At 34.7% G+C, this 23,850-nt stretch overlaps 1 protein-coding gene across 1 annotated transcript; it reads left to right on the top strand.

The window, feature by feature from the left end:
• The first annotated feature begins 2,022 nt into the window (after window positions 1–2,022).
• LOC107689585 (fibroblast growth factor 12-like) lies at window positions 2,023–16,546 on the top strand. Its single transcript, XM_016487615.1, has 5 exons — window positions 2,023–2,999; window positions 4,653–4,763; window positions 8,171–8,274; window positions 15,142–15,331; window positions 16,348–16,546. Exons 1-5 carry the CDS (start codon window positions 2,792–2,794, stop codon window positions 16,485–16,487), a joined length of 753 nt encoding a protein of 250 aa, XP_016343101.1. The 5' UTR covers window positions 2,023–2,791; the 3' UTR covers window positions 16,488–16,546.
• The last annotated feature ends 7,304 nt before the right edge of the window (window positions 16,547–23,850 follow it).

Genomic DNA, 23,850 nt, shown 5'->3' with positions numbered 1-23,850 from the left:
ATAGTTAAAAGGAATCAGTAAGTGGATCTAAGCATTCACTATGCATTCATGCTTTACTTGTAGACCTCAAATCTGTGTGTGTATATAGTGTGTGTGTGTGTGTGTGTGTGTGTGTGTGTGAACTAGCGTGCACAAGTACTACTGGCCTACTCAGCGGAGACTATAGATAGACATCCTCTCTTTCTCTCTCTCTTCTCCTGTCTTTCTCTCTCTCTCTCATTCTCTCGTACTTGTGCACGCTAGTTCACACACACACACACACACACACACACACACACTATATACACACACAGATTTGAGGTCTACAAGTAAAGCATGAATGCATAGTGAATGCTTAGATCCACTTACTGATTCCTTTTAACTATATATATATATATATATATATATAGTTAAAAGGAATCAGTAAGTGGATCTAAGCATTCACTATGCATTCATGCTTTACTTGTAGACCTCAAATCTGTGTGTGTATATAGTGTGTGTGTGTGTGTGTGTGTGTGTGTGTGTGAACTAGCGTGCACAAGTACTACTGGCCTACTCAGCGGAGACTATAGATAGACATCCTCTCTTTCTCTCTCTCTTCTCCTGTCTTTCTCTCTCTCTCTCATTCTCTCAGTGATAAAGTAATCAGTGTTGTGTGATGAAGGTTGAATGATGTATCTGGGTCACAGTGATTGGCCTCTTTACTGGAGACTTCAGAGAGCATCTCTCAGCACCTGACAGCTCTGCGTGTTCGATACGATATCGGTACCTGAGTCAGCAGCAGTGACAGCTGCTCCATCACAGACCTCAGTTCACCTCTCCGCACAAATTAATGCTGTTCATCATAAAAAGCAATCACATGAAGCCAAACCATCTATAAATGTAATTATACAACTGCATTTGAAATGCCCTAATTAAACTTTGTCCTAACGATACTGACTCTCAAATGTTGTTCGTTTAGAATGTTCTGCGTTTGTAACATTAGTTTTGTACTCGACATCTGGCAAGCGTTGTGAAATGACCTTTGTGCAATGATTTTTTTCTTAAAATTGGGCCGGGATGTTTTAGTCAAGCCAAGGAAATCTGTCCAGTGAGAAATACCGAGTTGTTTCTTGAGATGGTAAATTTACTACAATACACTTTAAGTGAAATCGATGAATGAACAGGTGTGACATCATTTCGAACAAAATCAGGCAAAAAACAATGTTCAAAACTGGAAACTTTTCTGGAAAACACCTTCAGAATCCCACTGGTCCCTGCCTGGCGATTTTGTAACTAGGTGGGTGTGGCTCTGGGGCTCCGCCTTCTTTGACAATGCGTTGAGGTTAGAAACAAATAGAAACATGAACACACTGAAGAGCTGCTTTATAATAGAAATGAAAGTTGTAATATTAATTGAAAGCAACACTTGCACTGTTTTTTCATGTTTAATACTGTAAAGCTCTTTGCTTTAAAGCAATCAAATAAGCGATTCCATCTTATTTTGCAATAAAGAAATGGGATGTTCGCTATATTTCAAGTTTTTTTTTTTTACCCCAAAGCGAAGAACGAAAAATAACTTTTCCATGAGTATATCAGGGTGTTGAAGAAAAAAAAAATAATTGTGACTTTTTATCTTACAATTCAGACTTTTTTCCCCACGTGATTCTAAGAAAAAAAAATATATAGAATTGCAAGATACTCAACATTTCCAGATATAAACTCAGAATTCTGACCTTTTTTCTGAGTTCACAACTCACAATTCTGTTTTCCTGTGTTCTGACATGGAATAAAAAATAAAAAAGGTAATTGCGACATTTGTTCTCAATTCTGACCTTTTCTCAGAATTCTGAATTGATATCTTGCAGTTCTGACTTCATATCTCGCAATTGTGAATTTATTTCATTTTATGTATTTATTTATTTGTTACGGTCACAGAATAAAAAATGGAAGCGGTCTGGATTTGTAAGATGCGCACTCAGAATTGGGAGAAAAAATTCAGAGTTGCAAGATATAAAATCAAAATTGGAAAAAAAAAGTCCGAATTGTGAGATAAAAAGTCGGAATGACCTTTTTTAGGTTATTTTTTTCATCCTGTGGCAGAAACAAGCGTCCATACCTCAAGGATAAGCAGATGCACCACTTAAAAACCCATATTGGTCAACCAGGTTTTGTTTCTGGTTTAGGCCGCCGTTGAGCTCCCGCTGCGACTGTGTCATTTTTTGGGAAAGCTGTTGCTTTGACCTCCCCCCCTCTGTTCCCAGTCGAGTCGCTCTCCTTCTATCCGACCACACACACACACACACACTGCTCCCCCTCTCTGTCTCTCGTTCTCTCAGCATCATTCAGAGCTTCATCTCCTCGGCTGGAATCACACAAGATGCATCTGTAGGTTGGAATCACTCCATTGGATTTTCTGAGGCTTTTCCCTGCACCGGATCTCGGGACAGATGCTGGAAACGGACCGTGGACGGAGATGGGATGAGGGCTGTTAGATCAACAAATGTTTTTGGAGTGCTTCTTACCGGACCTTACTGATGAGGAGTTGAGAAGCGGACACCCATCGCCCGTCATTGCAGCTGCGCGCTTCGAAGCTCTTCATGTCATGAATAACTGACGCTTCCGTTAGGACTCATTTTTGGACGGTCTCTGTGTTGTTATGTGGTCTAATTGCGCGGTTATGTAACTCTTAAGTGCTTTCCGTGGTAGGAAATACCGAGTCTATCGGTATCGCTCATGCTCCGGTGCATGCCTGCGCTCGCTCCCTCGCGCCGGTGGTGTGCACCGTGAATCTGCACCGAATCTGCACGATCGTCCCTCCCTCTCCCGTGAGATGGCCGCGGCGATCGCCAGCTCGCTCATCCGACAGAAACGGCAGGCGCGCGAGTCAAACAGCGAGCGAGCGGTGTCCGGTAAGCGTCGCTCCAGCCCCGGTAAAGAGCCCTCGGGCCGAGGCTCCCTGTGCGATCGGCACCTGTTAGGACTCTTCAGTAAAGTCCGATTCTGCAGCGGGAAGAAACGACCCGTGCGCCGGAAACCAGGTCAGTTCATTCACACCTGTGCGTGACGCTCACCTGTGCGCGCGGAAGTTTGATGCGTCTGTCGCTCTTTATGCTACATTATATTACTGCACGTCAGATTTTGCATGATTGTTTTATTAATAAGGTACCTGACGATTGCATTAACATTTATAATGCTTAACAGTTTACCTACGTTAAACACAAATGATAGATTTATCACAATAAACGCTTTAAAGTATTAGTAGGGATGGAATGTATTGACTTCGTTATAAATATATAAAGATATATATATATAGATATAAAATATTAATATAGATGAATATATGATAGTTTTATTGATAACTTTGATTGCATTAACATTTATATTGTTTATGTACAGACAAAGATAGATTACAATAAACACCTTAAAATATTAAGTGTATATACAATGTTAGATAAAAAATTTAATAAATATTAAATATAATAAAAATAAACATTAGATATAAAATATTTGTCAATATAATTGAATATATGATTTTTTTAATTGATAACTTTAGCAATAAATACAAATATTAATATAGATTATATTAGATATGAATAAAGTTGAATATACGATTGCATTAACATTTATAATACTTAACAGGTAGTGGATGTACTTTACATTCAAATGATAAGTAAGGGATACAAATATATTTAAGTATGTATTAAGTTTCAACTTTTCATTTCAGTAATGATCATTAAATAATGCCACAATGTTTGATGTTATTAATAAATGTCATTATAAAGTGTGACCCATGTTACTTTATTCTGAAAGGTTACAGGTGTGTCTTTGCGTAATTCAATTTAAAAATTGATTCAGTTCAATTCGAGTTTATTTTTATAGCACTTTTCACATATCAGCACCGTTTTACATAATGTTTCAAAGCAGCTTCACAGAAAATGCTACATTTCAATGTTACAACCAGAAACTTCTGTTATTGATTAAACATGCGTATTAAAGCTGGCAAAATCTATTCTGGTCAGTTTGGTTTGTTTATGATGCCTGTATCATATTTGACTACGTTTTTCTCCCCTCTCTGTTCATTCTGGTCGACTGAGCTCTTCTGAGATGAGGGATATTGTACAAGTGTCTGTAATTCAGATTTCATTGGTCTTTTTATAGCGTGTGACCTTTTTTAATACTAAATATTGCGGTGAAACTCTTGAAAACATGCTGGGAGTGAGACAGAGCAGAAAGGGAGCCAGTTTACTAATGTAATTTAACAATTAACACATTTTAATTGATTAGCAGCACTTGCTGTTTCGGGAACTTGACAGATTCCTTTTTTTAATTAATTAATTAATTTTGAACAATACTAAGCATTACAGTTCAGCATGCATTATGATGCATCCATCCCATTCAAAACTTGTGCTTGTTTGCCTACGTGTGATTGGTTTAGAGTGGTTTATTTAAAGGTTTGAAGAAGGGTTTTACATTATGAGAAGGTTTTAAGTTTTGTAAAAAACATGTTGTGTTGTCTAGCTCTTCATAAGCAGATCAGAAGAACCTGTAATGTAACATCAGATAGTTTATAATCTCCAAAGAACCATTTAGCTCAACTCCGAAACCTATAAAGAAGCTTTGAAGATGTTTCTAAGAGTGTGGATGGTGCGCAGGCATTGTGTTTGTGACGTGTGTGTGTGTGTGTGTTTCAGATCCTCAGTTGAAGGGGATAGTGACCAGGCTCTTCAGCGAGCAGGGCTACTACTTGCAGATGCAGCCGGATGGAACAGTCGGCGGGACCAAAGATGAAAACAGCGACTACAGTGAGTCTCTCTGTTCCCGCTGTCCTGTGTCAGAAACTGATACGATCTGAAATCCAAAAAGGAAATCAAAGATGTGTTGGATTGCATCAGATCTTAATGTTCTCTTTTCATGCATACATATATGAACGTTAACCGATGCACAAATATAAATGAAATGAATACCGGTACTTTTATTCAGCAAGGTTAAAAAGGTTTAAAAGTGACAGTAAAGACGTTTATAATGTTACAAAAGATTTCAATTTCAAATAAATGCTGTTCTTTTGAACTTCCTATTCATCTGTGAATCCTGAAAAATAAAATGCATCACGGTTTCCACAAAAATATTGTGCAGCACAACTGTTTTCAACATTGATAATAATCAGAAATGTTTCTTGAGCAGCAAATCAGCATATTAGAATGATTTCTGAAGATCATGTGACACTGAAGACTGGAGTAATGATGCTGAAAATTCAGCTTTGATCATAGAAATAAATTACATTTTACAATATATTCACATAGAAAACAATTATTTGAAATATTAATAATATTTCACAATATTACTGTTTTTGCTGTTTTTCTTACAAATAAATGCAGCCTTGATGAGCAGAAGAGACTTGACTCCAAATGTTTGCCGTGATATATCGCATTACCGAATACCGGCACAAGTCTAATATATATATATATATATATATATATATATAATTGTATTATCATATTTTTTTACATTAAGAAAAATGAGGCCAGATGCATTACAATAATAAGAATTTGAAGGGAAAATGAGTTTTTCACCATGCAAAACATCTTAATGATCCTAGAGTAGACATAATTTGTCATTTTAATAATTTAAATGAAAAGTTTCTCAAAATGAATAATTTCTTTCTTTTGATTCTGGGGTGACATTTTCTTGATAGAACAGTGAACCATGGTCACGTGTGTGTGTGTGTGTGTGAGATCTCGCCACACAAACACACATGTGTGTATTTCTCAGATCTGCATATGCATTAGTGAGTGTGGACGCACACATACACACACACACATTTCTGAGCTCATCTCGAGAGGGATGCTCACACTCACACTCACACACACACACACACACAAACACACACACTTCTGAGCTCATCTCCCCGGGGTGCTAGAGAGGGATATTTTACTTCTAAAGCTCAGGATTTTGGAGCGTTCTATCTCTCTTCCAGCTCCTGTATTCTCTCAGTGGTTTGAAGGTGCCCACTCATGTCTTGAATCTCCTGTGAGATGCTTTTGAATCACACAGCCTTCCTCCTTATCTGCTAAACTCACATTAGCGAGTCCAACAGGCTTAGACACTGAGTCTTTGTGTGACACACGTGAGACACACATTACTGTTCAGCCCTCGAGTCTTACGACCGATTCAGTATTAAAGTCAACATAAAACGCCCATTTGACTACGATAATGTGAGTGAAACTGGCGATTTGATGAAAGATTATGAACACGGACACTTTTTCATGCACTTTAACATGCAGTCGTTCACAGCAAGAACAGGAGTGTGCATTAAGAAAGTAAATAGCATCAGTTTTGACACGTTGTGTTTAAGGACAGAGTTTTGTCTTTTCGTTGTGTTTTTAAGCTGTGGGGAATTCTCATATAACATGAGCGCATTTATCCGACAGCTGTGGGCAAACATGTTTTCATCTAAAGTGAGAATATTGATCAGCTGGAGAACTGAAACACAATACAGTCAGAATCTGGTCGGCTTCCAGCAAAATGAAGAACAGCTGATGAACAAGCTGAAGCAGAGAGAAACAGAGCTGCATGAATTCTTGTTCAGCGTGTTTTCCTGTTGTACATGCTTACAGTAACAAACTTCAGAACTCAAGGAGGGGGCGGCAAAACGGTTTCCTTCAAATTTCTTTCTATCAACACTTACACTACTGGACAAAGGTTTGAAATCATTAAGATTTTTTTATAAAAGAAGTCTCTTCTGCTCACCAAGGCTGCATTTATTTGATCAAAAATGCAGTAAAAATCATCGTAAAATACTTTTAGAATTTATGATCAAAGCTGAATTTTCAGCATCATTACTCCAGTCTTCAGTGTCACATGATCTTCAGAAATCATTCTAATATGCTGATTTGCTGCTCAAGAAACATTTCTGATTATTATCAATGTTGAAAACAGTTGTGCTGCTTCATATTTTTGTGGAAACTGTGATACATTTTATTTTTCAGGATTCACAGATGAATAGAAAGTTCAAAAGAACAGCTTTTATTTGAGATAGAAATCTTTTATTAACATTCTAAATGTCTTTACTGTCACTTTTGATCAATTTAATGCATCCTTGATGAATATAAGTATTAATTCCTTTCAAAAAATTGAATGGTAGTGTATCACAATGTATCACAGCATTTTCACAAAAAATTTGGCAGCACAGCTGTTTTCAACATTGATAATAAAAAAAACTTTTGACCGATAATGTACTTGCGTTGTGGATTGTGAATTGAGATTGTGTTCATGTGTTGTGTAGAGTATGTTCCTCATCACATGAATATCTCTGTTCACATGAATTTTCTCTCATATTCTGCTCTCAATCCCAAACAGACACACTCATCCCTTGTTCTGGTTCTCTGATCTCTCCTCCCCCTCCATCCCTCCGTTATCCTGCTGCACTCCTCCGCTGCTCCTGTTTTTTTCTCTCCTCTGGGTTTTTTCCCTCCTGTCGATTTTTACGGACTGGAACTGAATCAGCAGCAGCGTTACGAGTGTTTGAAACCATCCTCTGACACTCAGTAGATTAATTTCTCTCTCTTTTCCATTCCATCCCTCGTTTCTCCTTTTGAATATTCTTTTGTTGCATCTGAAACATCTGCCCTTTGAGAAGCAGCAGACCCTGAAATGAACTAATTTCACTATCATCTGTCTGTCTTTCTTTCTTTCTGTCTGTCTATCTATCTATATCATTCTATCTATCTATCTATTTATCTATATCGTTCTATCTATCGTTCTATCTGTCATTCTGTTCTATCTGAATTTTTTGAATTTCAAATTTAAATTTTGCTTTGTTACATTCAAATTTGAATGTAATTTTGGATTCTGTTTTCTATCTATCTATCTATCTATCTATCTATCTATCTATCGTTCTATCGTTCTATCTATCGTTCTATTGTTCTATCGTTCGGTCTATTGTCTATCTGATTTTTTTTAATTTCAATTAATTTTAATTTAGCTTTGTTACATTTAAATTGGAATTGTAATTCTGCATCCTTTTTGCTACCTCAGTGCAAATTCATTAATTTAAAAGGAATTCTCAATTCAATTCTGAATGGCGCACAGAGGAGAACATTTAGAGGCAAAATTGTCTCTATATGGAACATTACTAGGAGCTCCAGTGAGTCTCCTGAGCTCTAAAAGAGTGACACCGGAGCAGTAAGATGTTGCTGTTGGTGTGTTTCAGCTCTGTTTAATCTGATCCCGGTGGGTTTGCGGGTCGTGGCGATACAGGGCGTGAAGGCTGGACTCTACATGGCCATGAATGGAGAGGGTTTCCTCTACTCCTCGGTAAGAAAACACTCCTCACATCTGTGTGTGTGTGTGTGTGTGTGTGTGTGTGTGTGTGTTGATGAGGATGTGTGTGTAAAATATCTGTTCTATCTAAAGTCCACAGCTTTTCATGTGATCGAACAATCTGTTTTGTTTCTTTTCTCTGTAGCGTTTGTCGGGGTATGTACTATTATATGCAATTTTGAGTGCGTGTATATTTTGTTGTGTGTGTGTGTGTGTGTGTGTGTGTGTTTTGGAAAGCAGGACACACTGTCATTGTGTTACGGTTGTGATGTTGTGTGTTTTTACAGGTTGAAGTGTGTAATATTACGTGTGTTAATATATTGTGTGTGAGGAGGTGTTGTTTGTGTTTTACTGGATTTATTGCAGGTCAGAGCTTCAATATTGTGATTAAAATGATTAAAATTTAAATTTATACCAACAACTATTTTCATATGGAGGACCAAACCTGCAAAAATTTAAATAATAATAATAATAATTAATTAATTAAATGTACCAATAGGAAAATAAAGAAATAAATGATTTGATAAAATAAATACAATTATTGTTATTAAATACAATTAATTATTTTAATTTTTGCAGGTTTTGTTCTCCATATTTACAAGTATAAAAAGATAGAGGCTATATCTATATTGGCAGATACTGTAAACAAATGGCATCTTGTTTACACAGTATAAATATTGATAGATGCAATACAAAATGTAAACTTAAGTAATATGCTATTTGTACTAAAGGTAAAATATCTGAACAGAACGATGGTGGACAGAGTCAGTAAAAATGTACTGTCTTGCATTAATCTGAAATGTTTTATACCGTTTTTGTTAATTGAGAGAAATGTTGGAAATTGAGTGAAATACTGAATGTACATCGATGAAAAATGATTCAAATAGTTCAAATTTTGCCTTCGTCTTTAGCAAACTTGGTTTGTTTTTGTAGAGATACTCCTGTTTTTTTTGTGGTGTTGTGCTTTTACGTTTCTGGATGTGTTCAGTGCAGAAAATGCAAGTCAAAAGAAGGATTGTAATGCTAGCTTTCTCTCATGTAGTCTAAAACACAACAGCGAGAAGGTTCTGGAAGCAGCAGTCTCTGCTCCCGTCTACATTCATAATTCACAGACTTGATCTATTAAAATTTCAAGTGTAGCTCCTGAACTACATTGATTCACAAAGAAAGCAAGCAGTGTAAGTGTGTTTTTAGACACACACACACACACACACACACTCACACACACACACACACACACACACACACAGCTGTCAGTTTGCTGTGAAGAGTGTGAAAGGACTTTAAATCTCATGGCAGCACTGGGCCGCTCTCATAACCCAACTGTAAGTAAAAATGACATTTAAAATCTCCATTGCAAAACAATTTTAGCACCAGCCAAGGCCTACATGAAAGAAAGGGTGTCTGAATTCAAATAGCTGTCATTTTACAAAGTTCGGCACTTTTTCTGTTCATTTATTAAACATTTCAGGTAATTTGATGATGCTTTCAGCAAGTCTTGTACTCTCAGCTGCATTAAATTTTTTTTTTTACTATGTTTAAAGTTGTTCCACAGAATTGCACAGATTTTATGTCAACATCAACACAAAATATGGAGGAAAACAGTGATTTCAAGCTTGTTCGTAATAAATTGTGCTTAATTGTAAAGTTAGAAATGCAAACTGACACAAAATCCAGACTGATTCATAATTCAAATTACTGTCATTTTACAAAGTTCTGCGCACTTTCTGTTCATTTATTAAATATTTAAAGTAAATTAGTCTTGTACGTTCAGCTCCATTTCATTTTTTACCATATTTAAATTCATTGTACAGGATTTTGCTGATTTTATCTCAGCATCAGCACAAAATATTGGAAAAATATAATCAGTGTAAGTGTGATTTCAAGTTTGTTCATAATAAATTATACTTAATTGTTCAATTGGAAATGCAACCTGATACAAAACCCAGACTGATTCAAAATTCAAATGGCTGTCGTTTTACAAATTTCTGCACTTTTTGTGTTTGTCTGTTAAATATTTCAGGTAATTTGATGATGTTTTCAGCAGTTGCACTGCTGTAGTCTCAGCTCTATTTAATTTTTTACCATATTTAAATTTGTTCCACAAAATATGTCAAAAACAATCATATTTTCAAGTTTGTTCATAATTGTAATAAATTGTGCTGAAGTGTTTAATTGGAAACACAAACTGACACAAAACTGATTGAAAATTCAAATGGCTGTCATATTACAAAGCTCTGCACATTTTCAGTTCATTTCTTAAATATTTCATGTGATTTGTTGATGCTTTCAGCAGTTAAAGTCTTGTACTCTCAGCTCCATTTATTACATTTTTTTTTTTACCATATTTAAATTTATTTCACATCATTTTGCAGGTTTTATCTCAACATCAGCACAAAATATAGGAAAAAACAATCATATAATTGATTTCAAGTTTGTTCATAATAATTGTGCTCAAGTGTTGAATTGGAAGTGCGAACTGACATAAAACCCTTTTATACAAAACTGGACTTTTTTCAAAAACTGGAATATTCAGTTGACTTCACCCATTTTTGGACGATGTGAATGAAAAGGTCAGCATCGTTGTGCCGTTGCAGCTTGATCTTTCATACAGTATAGAGACCGAACTTATAGAAATGCATATTAATGAAGGTTTATGTTTGGTGTTATGTAACATTACACATGTCTGTGTGTGTCAAGATCAGCTGTTCTGGATCTTGTTCTATCTTTGGGGTGAGAAAGTGTTAATCAACTCAGTTTTAGTGTGATAATGAACTTCTGCCAAAGTGTGACAGTCGATGCATGTGTGTGTTTCTTTGTCTGGGTGTGTGTTTGTGTTTGTGAGTGTTGCAATGCAGTATGTATGTGTGTATGCAAGAAATTATTGACAACTGATTGAAAATGAATATACAACTGAGGTAATAATGCAGCGGTGATGTTGAGTTTTATGAAGAATTCAGCAGTGCTTGTAACTGTATGCACACAAAATTGTGTTTAATATATCTGTGTATTTTGGCACGTGGTGATGTTTGTTTGAAATTCACAAATGAATGCAAGTTTCACAAAATGAAAACGTTCATTTGTCATTAAATCTGTTTTGTTTTGTGAATGTAAAATTGATCTGTAAACGTATTTTGATTCATATACATTAAACATCTTTCCTAGGTGAACACCCACATTACTGTTTGATAACTTCAGTCAATCACAGTTTGTTTTACAATATAATTTTTATGTTTTTACTGAATTTATGAATTTTTTTAATTAACCTTGATAGTTTTATGCATAGGCGGAGGGGGAACCAACTCCAGGGTATGGCTAAAAGCAACCAAATGTATTAAACATCATAAACCCAAGAACCAGACATGTGTCATGTAGGCTAAAAAAATGTTTTATGGGACTGAATTTGTATTTAACGTGATTACAATTTAATAAAAACGTTAGAAATTGATAATTATATAACGTTTCCTTTCCATGGTTATTCAAACAGCGAATAAATTATAGAAAGTGACATTATCACTAACATTGATCTATCGCGAGTTTAAGCACGCTTAAAAAAACAAAACTATGGTTATAATCACTGAAGCTGTATACACTGTGAAATTAATCTCTTACATTGTATGTACATCTGCGCTTTGTTGTTTATGATGAGAGAATTCGCAAGAGTTCGGAATTCAGTCAGCGAACACGCGCGCACTCAAACAAACTGATCTGTTTCAACGATGACTCATCTGAACGCTTCTGATTGGCCATTGCATTCCTAAGCTCAACAGAATTGTGTGTGATTGGTTAAAATGCGCAACACTGTAAAAACGCCTAAAATTAAATACGGTGCAACATGAGCATATCTTAATTTAATGCCGCAATCGACACTGTCTATTCATATTCACTTTGTTAGCAACAGACGTAATAGATTTAATTTATTTGTGCAGGGGCATTTTTGTCCAATTTAGTGCTATTATTGCCCCAAGTCCCCATGGCCAGCCTTACACACGCTTCGCCTATGGTTTTATGTTTTATATTTGTGAATTGCCTTCCATTGATTTGTAAACACACGAATATCCCCTCTCAGATTGGTGTTGTTGTAATTTGTGTTTTACTGAGTGTGTTCAGCAGTTTTATTGTCTGGATGTTGTAGATCAGGGTTGTATGTGTGTGTGAGGTTTTCTACCGGTTATTTAGTGGTGACTTTTAATCTGCTAAAGTGCTTTGAGATGCTGAGATGGCAAAGAGCACACATCTCCCTTACTTCTGTGTGTGAGTGTGTGTGTGTGTGAGTGTGTGTGTGTGTGTGAGAGAGTGTGTGTGTGAGTGTGTGTGTGTAATATACAGTAGGGTTCAAAAGTTTGAGACCGCATTGAAAATGTGGGAAATGAACAAATACCTGGAAATAACCAGGTAAAGTTTTATAAATAAATAAAGTTTTAGCATTCGGATTTTAAAATAAAACCATAAAGTGCTGCAGCCGCGACGTCAAAACCCAGAAGACTAATTCACCTTGGGTTGAGATTTTCCCATGGCTTTTTATAATGGAGTTTTTCAATTCATAAGCAAAACAAGGCCTGTCGTAAATATAACTTGACAATACTTTGACAAGACGTTTTGTCGCACAGAACTTCATATGGAAATGTAATAAATGACATATATTGACCTATATTAAGAGTGATATTGCCATATATGATACTTATAAGGCAAAATATAATTTTCACATATGTACATTCTCTGGGTAGATATAAGTTCATAACATATATAAAACCCCATAGTAAGATGTACATAATAATATCTATACGATGATTTTTATATGGTATTATTGCAGCAACCATGTATGTCAACAATATATATTTAATTTACTGTATATGCAGCTTTAAAAACATGCAGTATATACAAAAATCGACATTTTTAAATGCATGTCTATCTTTTTTATTTACTTATATATTATTAACAGGACAAATATACATGTACATGACATACATGTCCAAAAATGGATTGCACTTACATAAACATACATATTTGTATGGGTTCGATATATATGTTAATATAAAAAATTGTTCCAATTTCTTTTTATAGGTTTCATATATGTTTTCACTTCATATCACAATATATTTCATATATGGAAGTGTAATAATGCTCGTACGTACATACATTTTTAAAAAGAATCATATTTGCTTCATAATTCATGTTTTCAGGATGGATGTGTGTAATTTACGCTGCAGAGCCAAATGCCTATGTATCTTGAATTTTATATTTAGCACAAACCTTGTTTTACTCAAGGTTTGTGGTAAATATATGATTATTTTTTTAATTGTTATAAACTCAAATATAAATATTTTACATTGGAAAAACTTCATTATAAAAAAACCCATAGGAAAATCTCGAGGGAATCCACGGTGATAGTCATCACGACTATAACTCTATTATGATGTAAAACAAAATAAATATTTCAGAATTTAGGGATTAATCAAATATAAGTGATTTTCTTGCTTCCATTGAAGTACAAAATGCACATTCCCAAATTATATGCATTTTTCAGTTTCATTTTTCACTCACATTGTTATTCTGCTAATATAATTTGTAACTTTTGTGACCGTAAAGAAGGTTTTCATTTATAAATCTCTAAAAATTTTAATGACTGGTGTTTTAGTGCATTTCCTGCAAGTATGGAATAAATAAAGGCTCTCAATTTAATGTGTGCAGTGTCACATGGTTAGTGTGAAGTGTCACATGACCAGATCAGTTTATTTGAGAAGGGTCTAGTCGCTAGCGGAAGCGCAAGTGTCTGAGAGTGCAAGCCTGAGAGTGCAAGCGCCAAGCTGCAGCCAGACCCTTTTGGTTTATTTCATGTTTGCACTATGAGAAGATGATGGCTGCATCGAAGCTCCAAAACAAAAGGCTGGTAAAGTATCTTAACATAAAAATTTTTGGTACATGTTATCTTTAAGGTGTCTAGCATTAATATATGAATTCACAATAATTCAGTTTTGTTGAGTGTGGTCATAGAATAAGTAAACATGTTGATGGCAGCAATAGTGAACGGTGGGATAACAGCAATACATATAAATCCAACTGCAGTTGTTAGTGACTGTTGCACTAAAATGTTGCAATGACTTCAGGGAATATTGCACTAAATTAAAAGTTCAGAAGTTACAATATTGATGTTGTAATACTGGTAGCACTAATATTTTATGATATATATTACAATAAAGTAGCAATTTTAAAATACATTGATGGTTGTATTTTTTGTCTTTTATCTCAGTATTCCTATCAGTGTTGTATAAGGGTTTTTATGCATAATAGTAACCCTAGAATGTGATGAAACAGAGTTTAAAATAGCTGGGCTGAGATATATAAAAATTCTGATGACTGCAGAAATATGTTCATTCAATACACACATTATCCCACCAGTCATAAAACACAATTTTTCACACACTTTTCCAAAAAAAAAAAAAAAATCAGAAAATAATTATTATTTCAAAGTTGTCACTAATGATACATCATTTGGTTATTTTCATGTCTGGGAAAAATTTGGGATTAAACGGGTTAAATTCCCAATGCAAAATATAAACAATTTCACTGGTGGTCTCAGGTTTTTATACTCCACTGTATGAAATATATACAAAACATTAATTGTGTCAAATGTTTGTGTGTGTGTGTGTGTGTGTGTGTGTGTTCACCCGAGGTGGTTTCTGCTCTGGATGATGGCGGTCTCCACCCTCTCCACCTGTGCATGCAAAAGACTTTATAAAGAAACTGGGACAAAGACTCTATAAAGACACACACACACACACACACACACACACACACACTTGAGAGCTGTAATTGTGTTTTAACATCTCTCTCGATCTCTCTGTTTCTGTCTGTCTGTAGGATACGTTCACAGCGGAGTGTAAGTTTAAGGAAAGTGTTTTTGAGAATTATTATGTGATCTACTCATCTACGCTGTACCGCCAGCATGAGAGCGGACGCGCCTGGTTCCTCGGACTCAATAAAGAAGGAATCATCATGAAGGGAAACCGGGTCAAGAAAACTAAACCGTGCTCACACTTCGTGCCCAGAACACACACACCCACACACACACACACACACACACACACACACACACACACATAAGTAGGGCTGGGTGATGTATGAAATATTTACAGTACATTCATTATTATTTTGCTGACCATTTAAAGAGTAGACTTGTGCCATGATGACTTTAGATGCTTTTTTAATAGCATATATTCAAACTCAATTAAAATGTTTAAAGTTTGAATAATTTACATGAAATAGTTATTTCAAACTGTTTGTTTTAATAAATCAGTTCAAAATTCAAACTGAATTCATTTGTCATCATTCCGAAATGTTCTTTGTATGGCATTTTAATTGCTTTAAAGTGTTTTAGTAAAATATTTAGGCCATGTAGATTAAAATGGCCATTTACCATTTACCTATGAATAAAGCTGAAATAATATAAATATTCTTTCTTGTGTTAATTGAGTGAAATAAAGTGGAAATCATAAACCGATTATTTTAACTAGATTTTTACTGTATTTTGCTTTTTTAAACATTTCAAATCTATTTCTCATCATTGGCTATTTCCTTGAAATATAATATATAATAATAATAATAATATTCTATATAATCTATATCTATCTATCTATATATCTATCTATATATATATATGTGAGTGTGTGTAGGTAGAATTTTATAGAAAATATATTAAAATACATTAAATAAAATTGAATATGTAGAATAATATATTAAATGTTTTTATCTACATCACCCAGAACTACACACAATTACATATGCATATGATCAATTCTGTTCTGATATTGTGTGTGTGTGTGTGTGTGTGTGTGTGTGTGTGTGTGTATATATATATATAAAACCTGGAAATTAGACAACTTTGAAAAAAATCATGCAGATTTTTCACCTAAATACTGGTAATTTGTAATGAAAAAAAAACTGAATTAGACAATGCAAGATTGAAGCTTTTTTCTCTGAGATGTTTGGACTGCACTGTATTAATGCCTCACTAGTTGCTAAACCCCTGCTGTTTAATAATGATGTCTTGTATGTATTTGTGTCTCTGTGTCTCAGTGTGTATGTATAAGGAGCCATCGCTGCATGATATTGACGAGAAGCAGCGGTCCAGGAAAAACTCAGGAACTCCCACTATGGGCACCAGGAAAGAGTTGAACCAGGACTCTACTGATCATGAAGGCTCATAGCCACACACACACACACACACACTGACCTGTATATGTACACACACATACACACACACACACGGTGACCCCTGGAGCTGAATGCTTTCTTACACCCGAACAAACAACAGCAACTTCAGCATCGACAAACATCAAATGAAACAAAAATGAATGACGTAACATAAAAAAAAAAAAAAACATATTTAAAAAAAGCTGAATTCTTGCCTGTGAAAATATTTTAGGAGTATCTGAAAATCAGGACATGATTTTACATTTTATGCAAAGTGTGGCAAGAGTCTGTTCGCATCACGTGCTCGTGGAGACGCGTGAGGGTGTTTTCTTTGGGGAGTCTGAGCTTTAAAGCCATGTTTGATGATCACACGTTGATTTATGAATGCCAAAAGCACTTACACTCACCGCTATACATCGCTCACCTCATTAATATCGAATGTTCTCATCGATTGTGTCCTCCAATCATTGCTCTGTTTTTTTTATTCTGGGTGGGAGGGGGAGGAGCTTGTGAATTCTGCTCTCTGATTGGCTGGAGGGTTCAGGAATAGCTCTGCTCATAGGCTCTGACTGGAACGGAAACAGATCTGCTTCAACTCATTCCACGGTATGAAATGTGTCATATTCTACACTTCTGTAGCATTTTACTTTAAATCCCCTCAGCATTCAACAATGTCATTTTCTGCCATCTGAAACACGCTTGCTGCTGTACCTTTAAGACTTGTATATGTACATGCACTGTTATGATTGGTGAACATCAGCGTACTGATACTGAACAGGTATTGATATGTAAATGTGGGCGGTGATATGTTAATGAGCCTTTGGGAATGATCTCATAATCATGACGACTTCTGAGCCAATAAATGGCACAGCGAATGTTACGAACATCCACAGCCAACTCTTTTATTTCGAAGCAGCGAGGAAAAAACATTTTCCCGTGGTGTTTTGAATGTACTCAGAATCGAGCAGAGGGACGGTGATGTAATCAAGACGATGATGTCACAATCTGGGATTTTGCATTCAGCCTGCTCTCATTTCAGCGCACGCCTGCTTTGAAACCGAGAGATTGTTTTTTTTTATCCTGCCAAAAGCACATACTGCCCTCTGAGTGACTAAACTGGACTAAACCACTTTAAACCAGAGAATAGACTGCTCCAGCTTTCCTTCGCTCAGTGTTTTTTTTTATCGCTCCTCATTAACACGCAGGCTGTGTTCAGAATGGAGTCCTAGCGCAGTGCTTACTGTGCAGTATATACTCAATACTGCCTCATTTTTTTTTTTAAACAGTATGTGAAATGGTGCACTTGCAATGATATAGGTTACACACAGTAGAGTACTACATTTTTTCACTATGTTGCATGTCTAGATCAGCAGATGTCTGAAATGAATGCTGTTGTTTTGCATGTTTAATCATCCATTAAAGTAATGAGGAAAAAGTGTAGGTCATTTTTCGCACTGTAAATAGAAGGTCGAATGCATTGCATTGTGGGATAGTGATCTACTTGAACTTTGCAAGATTGACACTTGGTGAACTAAACTGAATTAGCGTTACTAAATAATGACACTGTTGTCTACTGAGATCGAATTGGTTTCATAATCGATGAACTTTGCAACATTAACACTGTTCCAGTCCTGTTATTACTGCTTTGAAACGATCTGTACTGTATAAAGCGCTGTATAAATAAGCCGCTCAGCTTTAGGTAAATGTCTTAGCTCTTGCCATGCATAAGAACTTTTGCATACTGTGCACGGTATGCATACTATGTACTGCAGATTAGTATGCTGGGATGACATTTTGAACACAGCCGTGTTCCCCGATTCAGCTCAGCACGTTTCTGATTGGTTACTTGAGTCCAGGCTCCTTCCCCTTTAAATGTGATCGACCTGTTCATTGGTCAGATCCATCGACGGAAAGGCCAATCAGCTGTCAGCTGGGTTTATGAGAAGTCTTCCATTAGTGGAGCTGCACCAGCATCTATGAGGGGGTCAAAGGTCAGGCTAGCGCTACGCGAGAGAAAACGAGGTCACGAACCGTACTACTAAAGATGCCTGCCTGTTTTTTTCATAGAAGATGTTCTGATTATTGCCATGCTGAAATGATCTTCTGCTGACCTGGGATGTGTTTGCTGATGTTTGCACCTTAATTCTGAACACGTTCATGTTCATTATGCAAAGAGTTCTGAATAAAACATTAAACCTGCCACAGGAGGAAAATATCATTTAACAAAAAAAGGATTAAACTCTGGTCTGGTTTCAGCTTTTCTTCTGCCATCAGCACAAATACACAGTACTTGTTATGATCTGTTCCAAAACCTCATCATCTGCGTCACTGTCGGCCTATATTTGAACAGTTCAATATTTTTTGTCAGCGATTACTGCTACAACAGAGTTCACACCAAGAGATATTTGACACCAGGTGGATTCTGATTGGCTGTCAATATTTTTATCATTCTTCGGCTGGAAAAAAAAAAACCTGTTCTGGGAGTGATTCCAGTGTCCTTATCGTTATAGTGTGGACTTCTCACAGATTTAGAACGATTATTACAACTTATCGTACATTAAAAGACATGCATATAGATCGCTCTGCTTTTTTTTTTTTTTTTTGGAGAGTCTGTTCAGTGTTTACAAGTGTCCAGCCGAACTGTGAACGCTTTCTGAAAGGTATTTTTAGTTTTGGTGAATAAATAAAGCAGCAGGATGACATGTGTTCACGCTCACTGACGTCTGAGTCTGAAATCTGTCGCATCGTAGTCCTCAAATGTTTTGCACAAAACAGAAGAAACAGTTAGACATAAACATCCTGTTAAATGTATGCTAAAATAGGCAGAAATGTTTGTTTTTAAAAAAAGACATTTTTGAAAGAAGTCGTCAAGGCTGCATTTATTTGATCAAAAATACAGAAGAAACAGTAATACTGTGAAACATTATTGCACTTTAACTTTTCTATGTGAACATATTTTAAAACTTGTAATGCAAAGCTGTTTTCAGCATCATTACTGCATTATTCAGGATCTGTTGATGAATAGAAAGTCCAACAAAATAGAATTTATTTGAAATAGAAATATTTTGTAACATTATAAATGTCTCTACTGTCACTTTTGATCAAATTAATGCATCCTTGATGAATAAAGCGATTGATTTAAAGGGGTCATATGATGCGATTAATAATGTGTTTTTTGAACATTAAAGCATGTCAACATATTCTGTTACACCAAATACACCAAATAATGATCTTCAAAAAAGCATCATATGACCCCTTTAAAAATAATCTTACTGACCCCAAACCTTTTGAACAGCACTTAAAGGGGTCATCCGATGCTACATGTTTACTCCCGACATCTGAGCCGCTGAACTCGCAGTGGATTATTTGTTTCTAGTGGATTATGTTTGTTTCTGAAGGGAATGCGCCCCCGATCTACATAAATGCGTCTATGTTCGCGCGAATCACTCGTGATCCAGCCTCATCTACAGAAGAAGTGAGTGTTTTGTAATGAATCTTTGCAAATCGCCTTTCCTAATAATGTGCTAATTAGCAAGTTTCACGATGAATGCGGCTAAAGTAAACATTCTCTCAGAGCGGCTCGGAAGAGAGGGGCGGAGTCAGCAGAGCTCATTAACATTTAAAGGGAAATGCTACAAAACGGCTTGATCTGAAAAGAGCTGTTTTTGACAGGGTAAAAAAGGTGTTTTTTACACTACCATTGAGAAATGTTAACCAAACTATGTTACAGACTTTTCATTAAGACCCTAAAGAATCATATCAACTTGTGGAAAATGGGCATCCGATGACCCCTTTAAACTATTTATATGCGAAGGCGATTCATATATTCTACCTCCACAAACTTAAAAAAAAATTATTCATATTTCAAAACTTTAAAACATATATTGCAGTATTTAATGGTACTTGGTTTGGTTGAAGTTTATGGGTTATCTGAGCTGTAGTTTAGCTGAAATGACGCTGTCAGGGTCGTAACAGTGTGACTGTTTCAGTTTCCTGGAGGTTTTACATTCTGAAGCCGAAAGAATTATAAAATCACGGAGAGGCTTTAAATGAAGCCTTTCTTCTCTTCAACACCAGAGGCTTGAAAAGCTGATGCGTTCGTCTTGACGCTGCTGGAAATGCAAACTAAATCCTCTCACATCCAGCTAAAACTAGCCGCTGGTCTCTTCTGAAAGCTCAGAGCTAATGACAGATGTCTGCTCTTCAAGCCAAACTTCTCCTGAAGACTTTATTTGAAGCAATGCTTTCACATTGTGCCAGTGTTTCAGGTGCTAGACATGTTAAGTCCGGGTTTTTTTTACTGCAGTAACACTGTTTTATATTATAAATTGTAAAAATGTAATTTTAACTTTCACCTCTTGTTGTTCTTTGTAGATCACATTTTAATAATATATATATTTTTTTTAATTATATTTTTAAAATGCACACAGATTTATTATAGAATATATGTAAATATATCTATTTTATATTTTAAATATTCTCCTTTTGTAATTATATATTTAAAGTACTTTGAGCTGAAATCATTTTTAATATTTACTTGCTTTAATTTATTATAAATGACATTTTCTGCTCTTGTATTTCTGCGTGGTTGCATTTTAATAATCGTTTGTTTTATTTTTCTGTTTTTAAAATATACAACTTTTTATAGCATACAAATATAAAATGTAAATATATCTAGTTTGATGCTTTTAAAGCACCTTTAGCTGAAATAATTTTTATCATTTATTCTAAATTACATTTTGTCTTGCAGTTCTATGTAGATTGCATTTTAATAATATGCTATTATTCTATTTTTTCTATTTTTAAAATATAGATAGATTTATTATACATATAAATATATCTACTCATTTTATATATGCTTCTTTGGCAATTGTTTCTTGAGCTGACATAATTTCTGTTTATTTTATTTGTCTGTTTTTAAAATATACAACTTTTTATAGCATACAAATATAATATGTAAATATATCTAGTTTGATGCTTTTAAAGCACTTTTAGCTGAAATAATTTTTTATATGTATTACATATCATTTATTCTAAATAAAATTTTCTCTTGCAGTTCTATGTAGATTGCATTTTAATAATATGCTATTATTCTATTTTTTCTATTTTTAATAATAAATCACTATATATATATATATATATATGTACACACACATATTGTACACACACATATAATTTATTACAGTATTTGACAATATTTTTACATTTTATTTTTTATAATTATTTTTTTAATCTACAAATATCTACAAGAGGAAAAGTAGTTTAATAAATTACTGTTTGTATGATTATATATAGTAGTTTATTAAAGGGAGTCACTAGAGTGAAGTGAAAAATAATTATTATAAATATAAAAATATTGTCAAATACTATAAAATATTTATTAAAATAAAATATGCAAATATATATTTGTATATAATATAATAAAACAATATTATTGAATATTTATTTTATAATCGACATAGAATTATTACACCATGTAAGTATAATATATCAATTATTTATTTATTCTCCTTTTATGATTACGTTTTTAAAATACTTGTTGAAATGATTTTTAATAATATATTTATAAATATTTTGTACTACTAAACGGCGACACCTGCTGCTGATGTGCTGTCAGTGCAGTGATGCCGCAGTGAAGGATGTGGGCGGAAGGGTGCGTTCTCATGTTTGTTATTTTTGTAAACAAAACTCACATCGCATCAATCTGAAGATGAAGAGCAAGGTCAGCTTCTCGCTTCTGCTTTATAACTCGCCAGGTTTTTACTCGTTAAAAGGATTAACAGCGCGGTAAAGGTGCCAGCGCAGCAGATACTGTGCTGACGCAGCGCGCGTGTATCACGGCGGCCAGCAGGGGGCGCCACACATCAGATTCAGGCGGAGTACTGACATCAGCCGCTAGATGGCAGCATTACACCACAAAAACAACGCAGCAGACGGAAAACTGAACCAGGAACCCTATGGAGGACCAACCTGCAAAATTTTGAAATAAATAAATACATATATAAATAAGTATGGAACAAAATGCACATGGGAAAGATAAAGAAAATAACAAATAAAGGAAAACGAAGTAACACAAAATAATTAATGACTAAATTTAATTAAAAATTAGTTTAGTATTTATTTTATCATGTAATTTATTATTCCTTATAACAGACATTAAACTAAACCAGGAAGTATGCAAAAACATAAAATCACGCAAAAGTTAAAAATAAATAAATATGGAAATAAATACAGAAATGAAAGAAAAGAAAAAATATATAATAAAAAAAAATCAATACAGAAAATAATCAAGGAAAAATAAGTAATGAAAACATTAAATGTAATTAAACTTAATATATAAAAAAAAATTTCATTTATTTTTGGAAGTCAATAAACTAAACCAAGAACAATGGAGGACCAAATCTCCAAAAATGATAAATAAACAAACAAACAAATAAATAAACAAATACATGTGGGGATAAAATAATATAACAATAAATAAATACAAAAATAAATTAATGGCTAAAAGTAATTTATTTCTTTATTAATTGTCCTATTGTTACATTTATTTATTTATTTAAAATTTTTGCAGATTTGTTCCTCCACAGCAACAGATTGAAAAAATATAAAATAGAATAATAGAATAGAATAGAATGCATACTTTGAATATACTGTAAGTGCTTAAATATAAACGTTTGCCAGATACATAAATGCAAATAAAATATTATTGCAATACATACATATATCCACAAAGAACTGCATACAGCAGAAACATAGAAATGATTAGCATATAAAGAGTTGGTTTAATGTGGCAGATCAGCGCAGGAACGGCTGTGGTGCTCAGTTAAGACTAAAGCTCAGGAAAGAAAGCAACGGTCTGGTTATTCTCCTGCACATAAACACACATAAACTGTATTAATTAAAGTTCACAGAAAACCGCACGAGTCAGGGAGGCGCTGGATGTAAATATCGATAAAATAAACAGTACTGGCTTTGATTTACAAATGTGATGCAGACCCATAACTGTAAATCACACACACAAACATTATAAGCAGTGTATCACAGGACTCTCATTCACAAACACACAGCTGACCACCCCACACACACACACACACACACACACACACACACACACACACACACTAACTAACTAAACTTCTGTCTCTCTAACATCACAAATACACAATTACAGTCACATAGAAAACCATTTCTAAACACAATGATGTGTAAGATTAAATGAACTGCATATTTACACATGGAACACTGGGGTGAATAGAATAGAACAGAACAGAATAGAACAGAACAGAATAGAATAGAACATAATAGAATAGAATAGAACAGAACAGAACAGAATAGAAAAGAACAGAATAGAATAGAATAGAACAGAACAGAACAGAA

Source organism: Sinocyclocheilus anshuiensis, unplaced genomic scaffold (assembly GCF_001515605.1).
Source record: "Sinocyclocheilus anshuiensis isolate Anshui unplaced genomic scaffold, SAMN03320099.WGS_v1.1 scaffold906, whole genome shotgun sequence".
Lineage (NCBI taxonomy): Eukaryota > Metazoa > Chordata > Actinopteri > Cypriniformes > Cyprinidae > Sinocyclocheilus > Sinocyclocheilus anshuiensis.
Note: the sequence above shows the minus strand (reverse complement) of the source record. Positions and strands in the feature narration are given on the sequence as shown.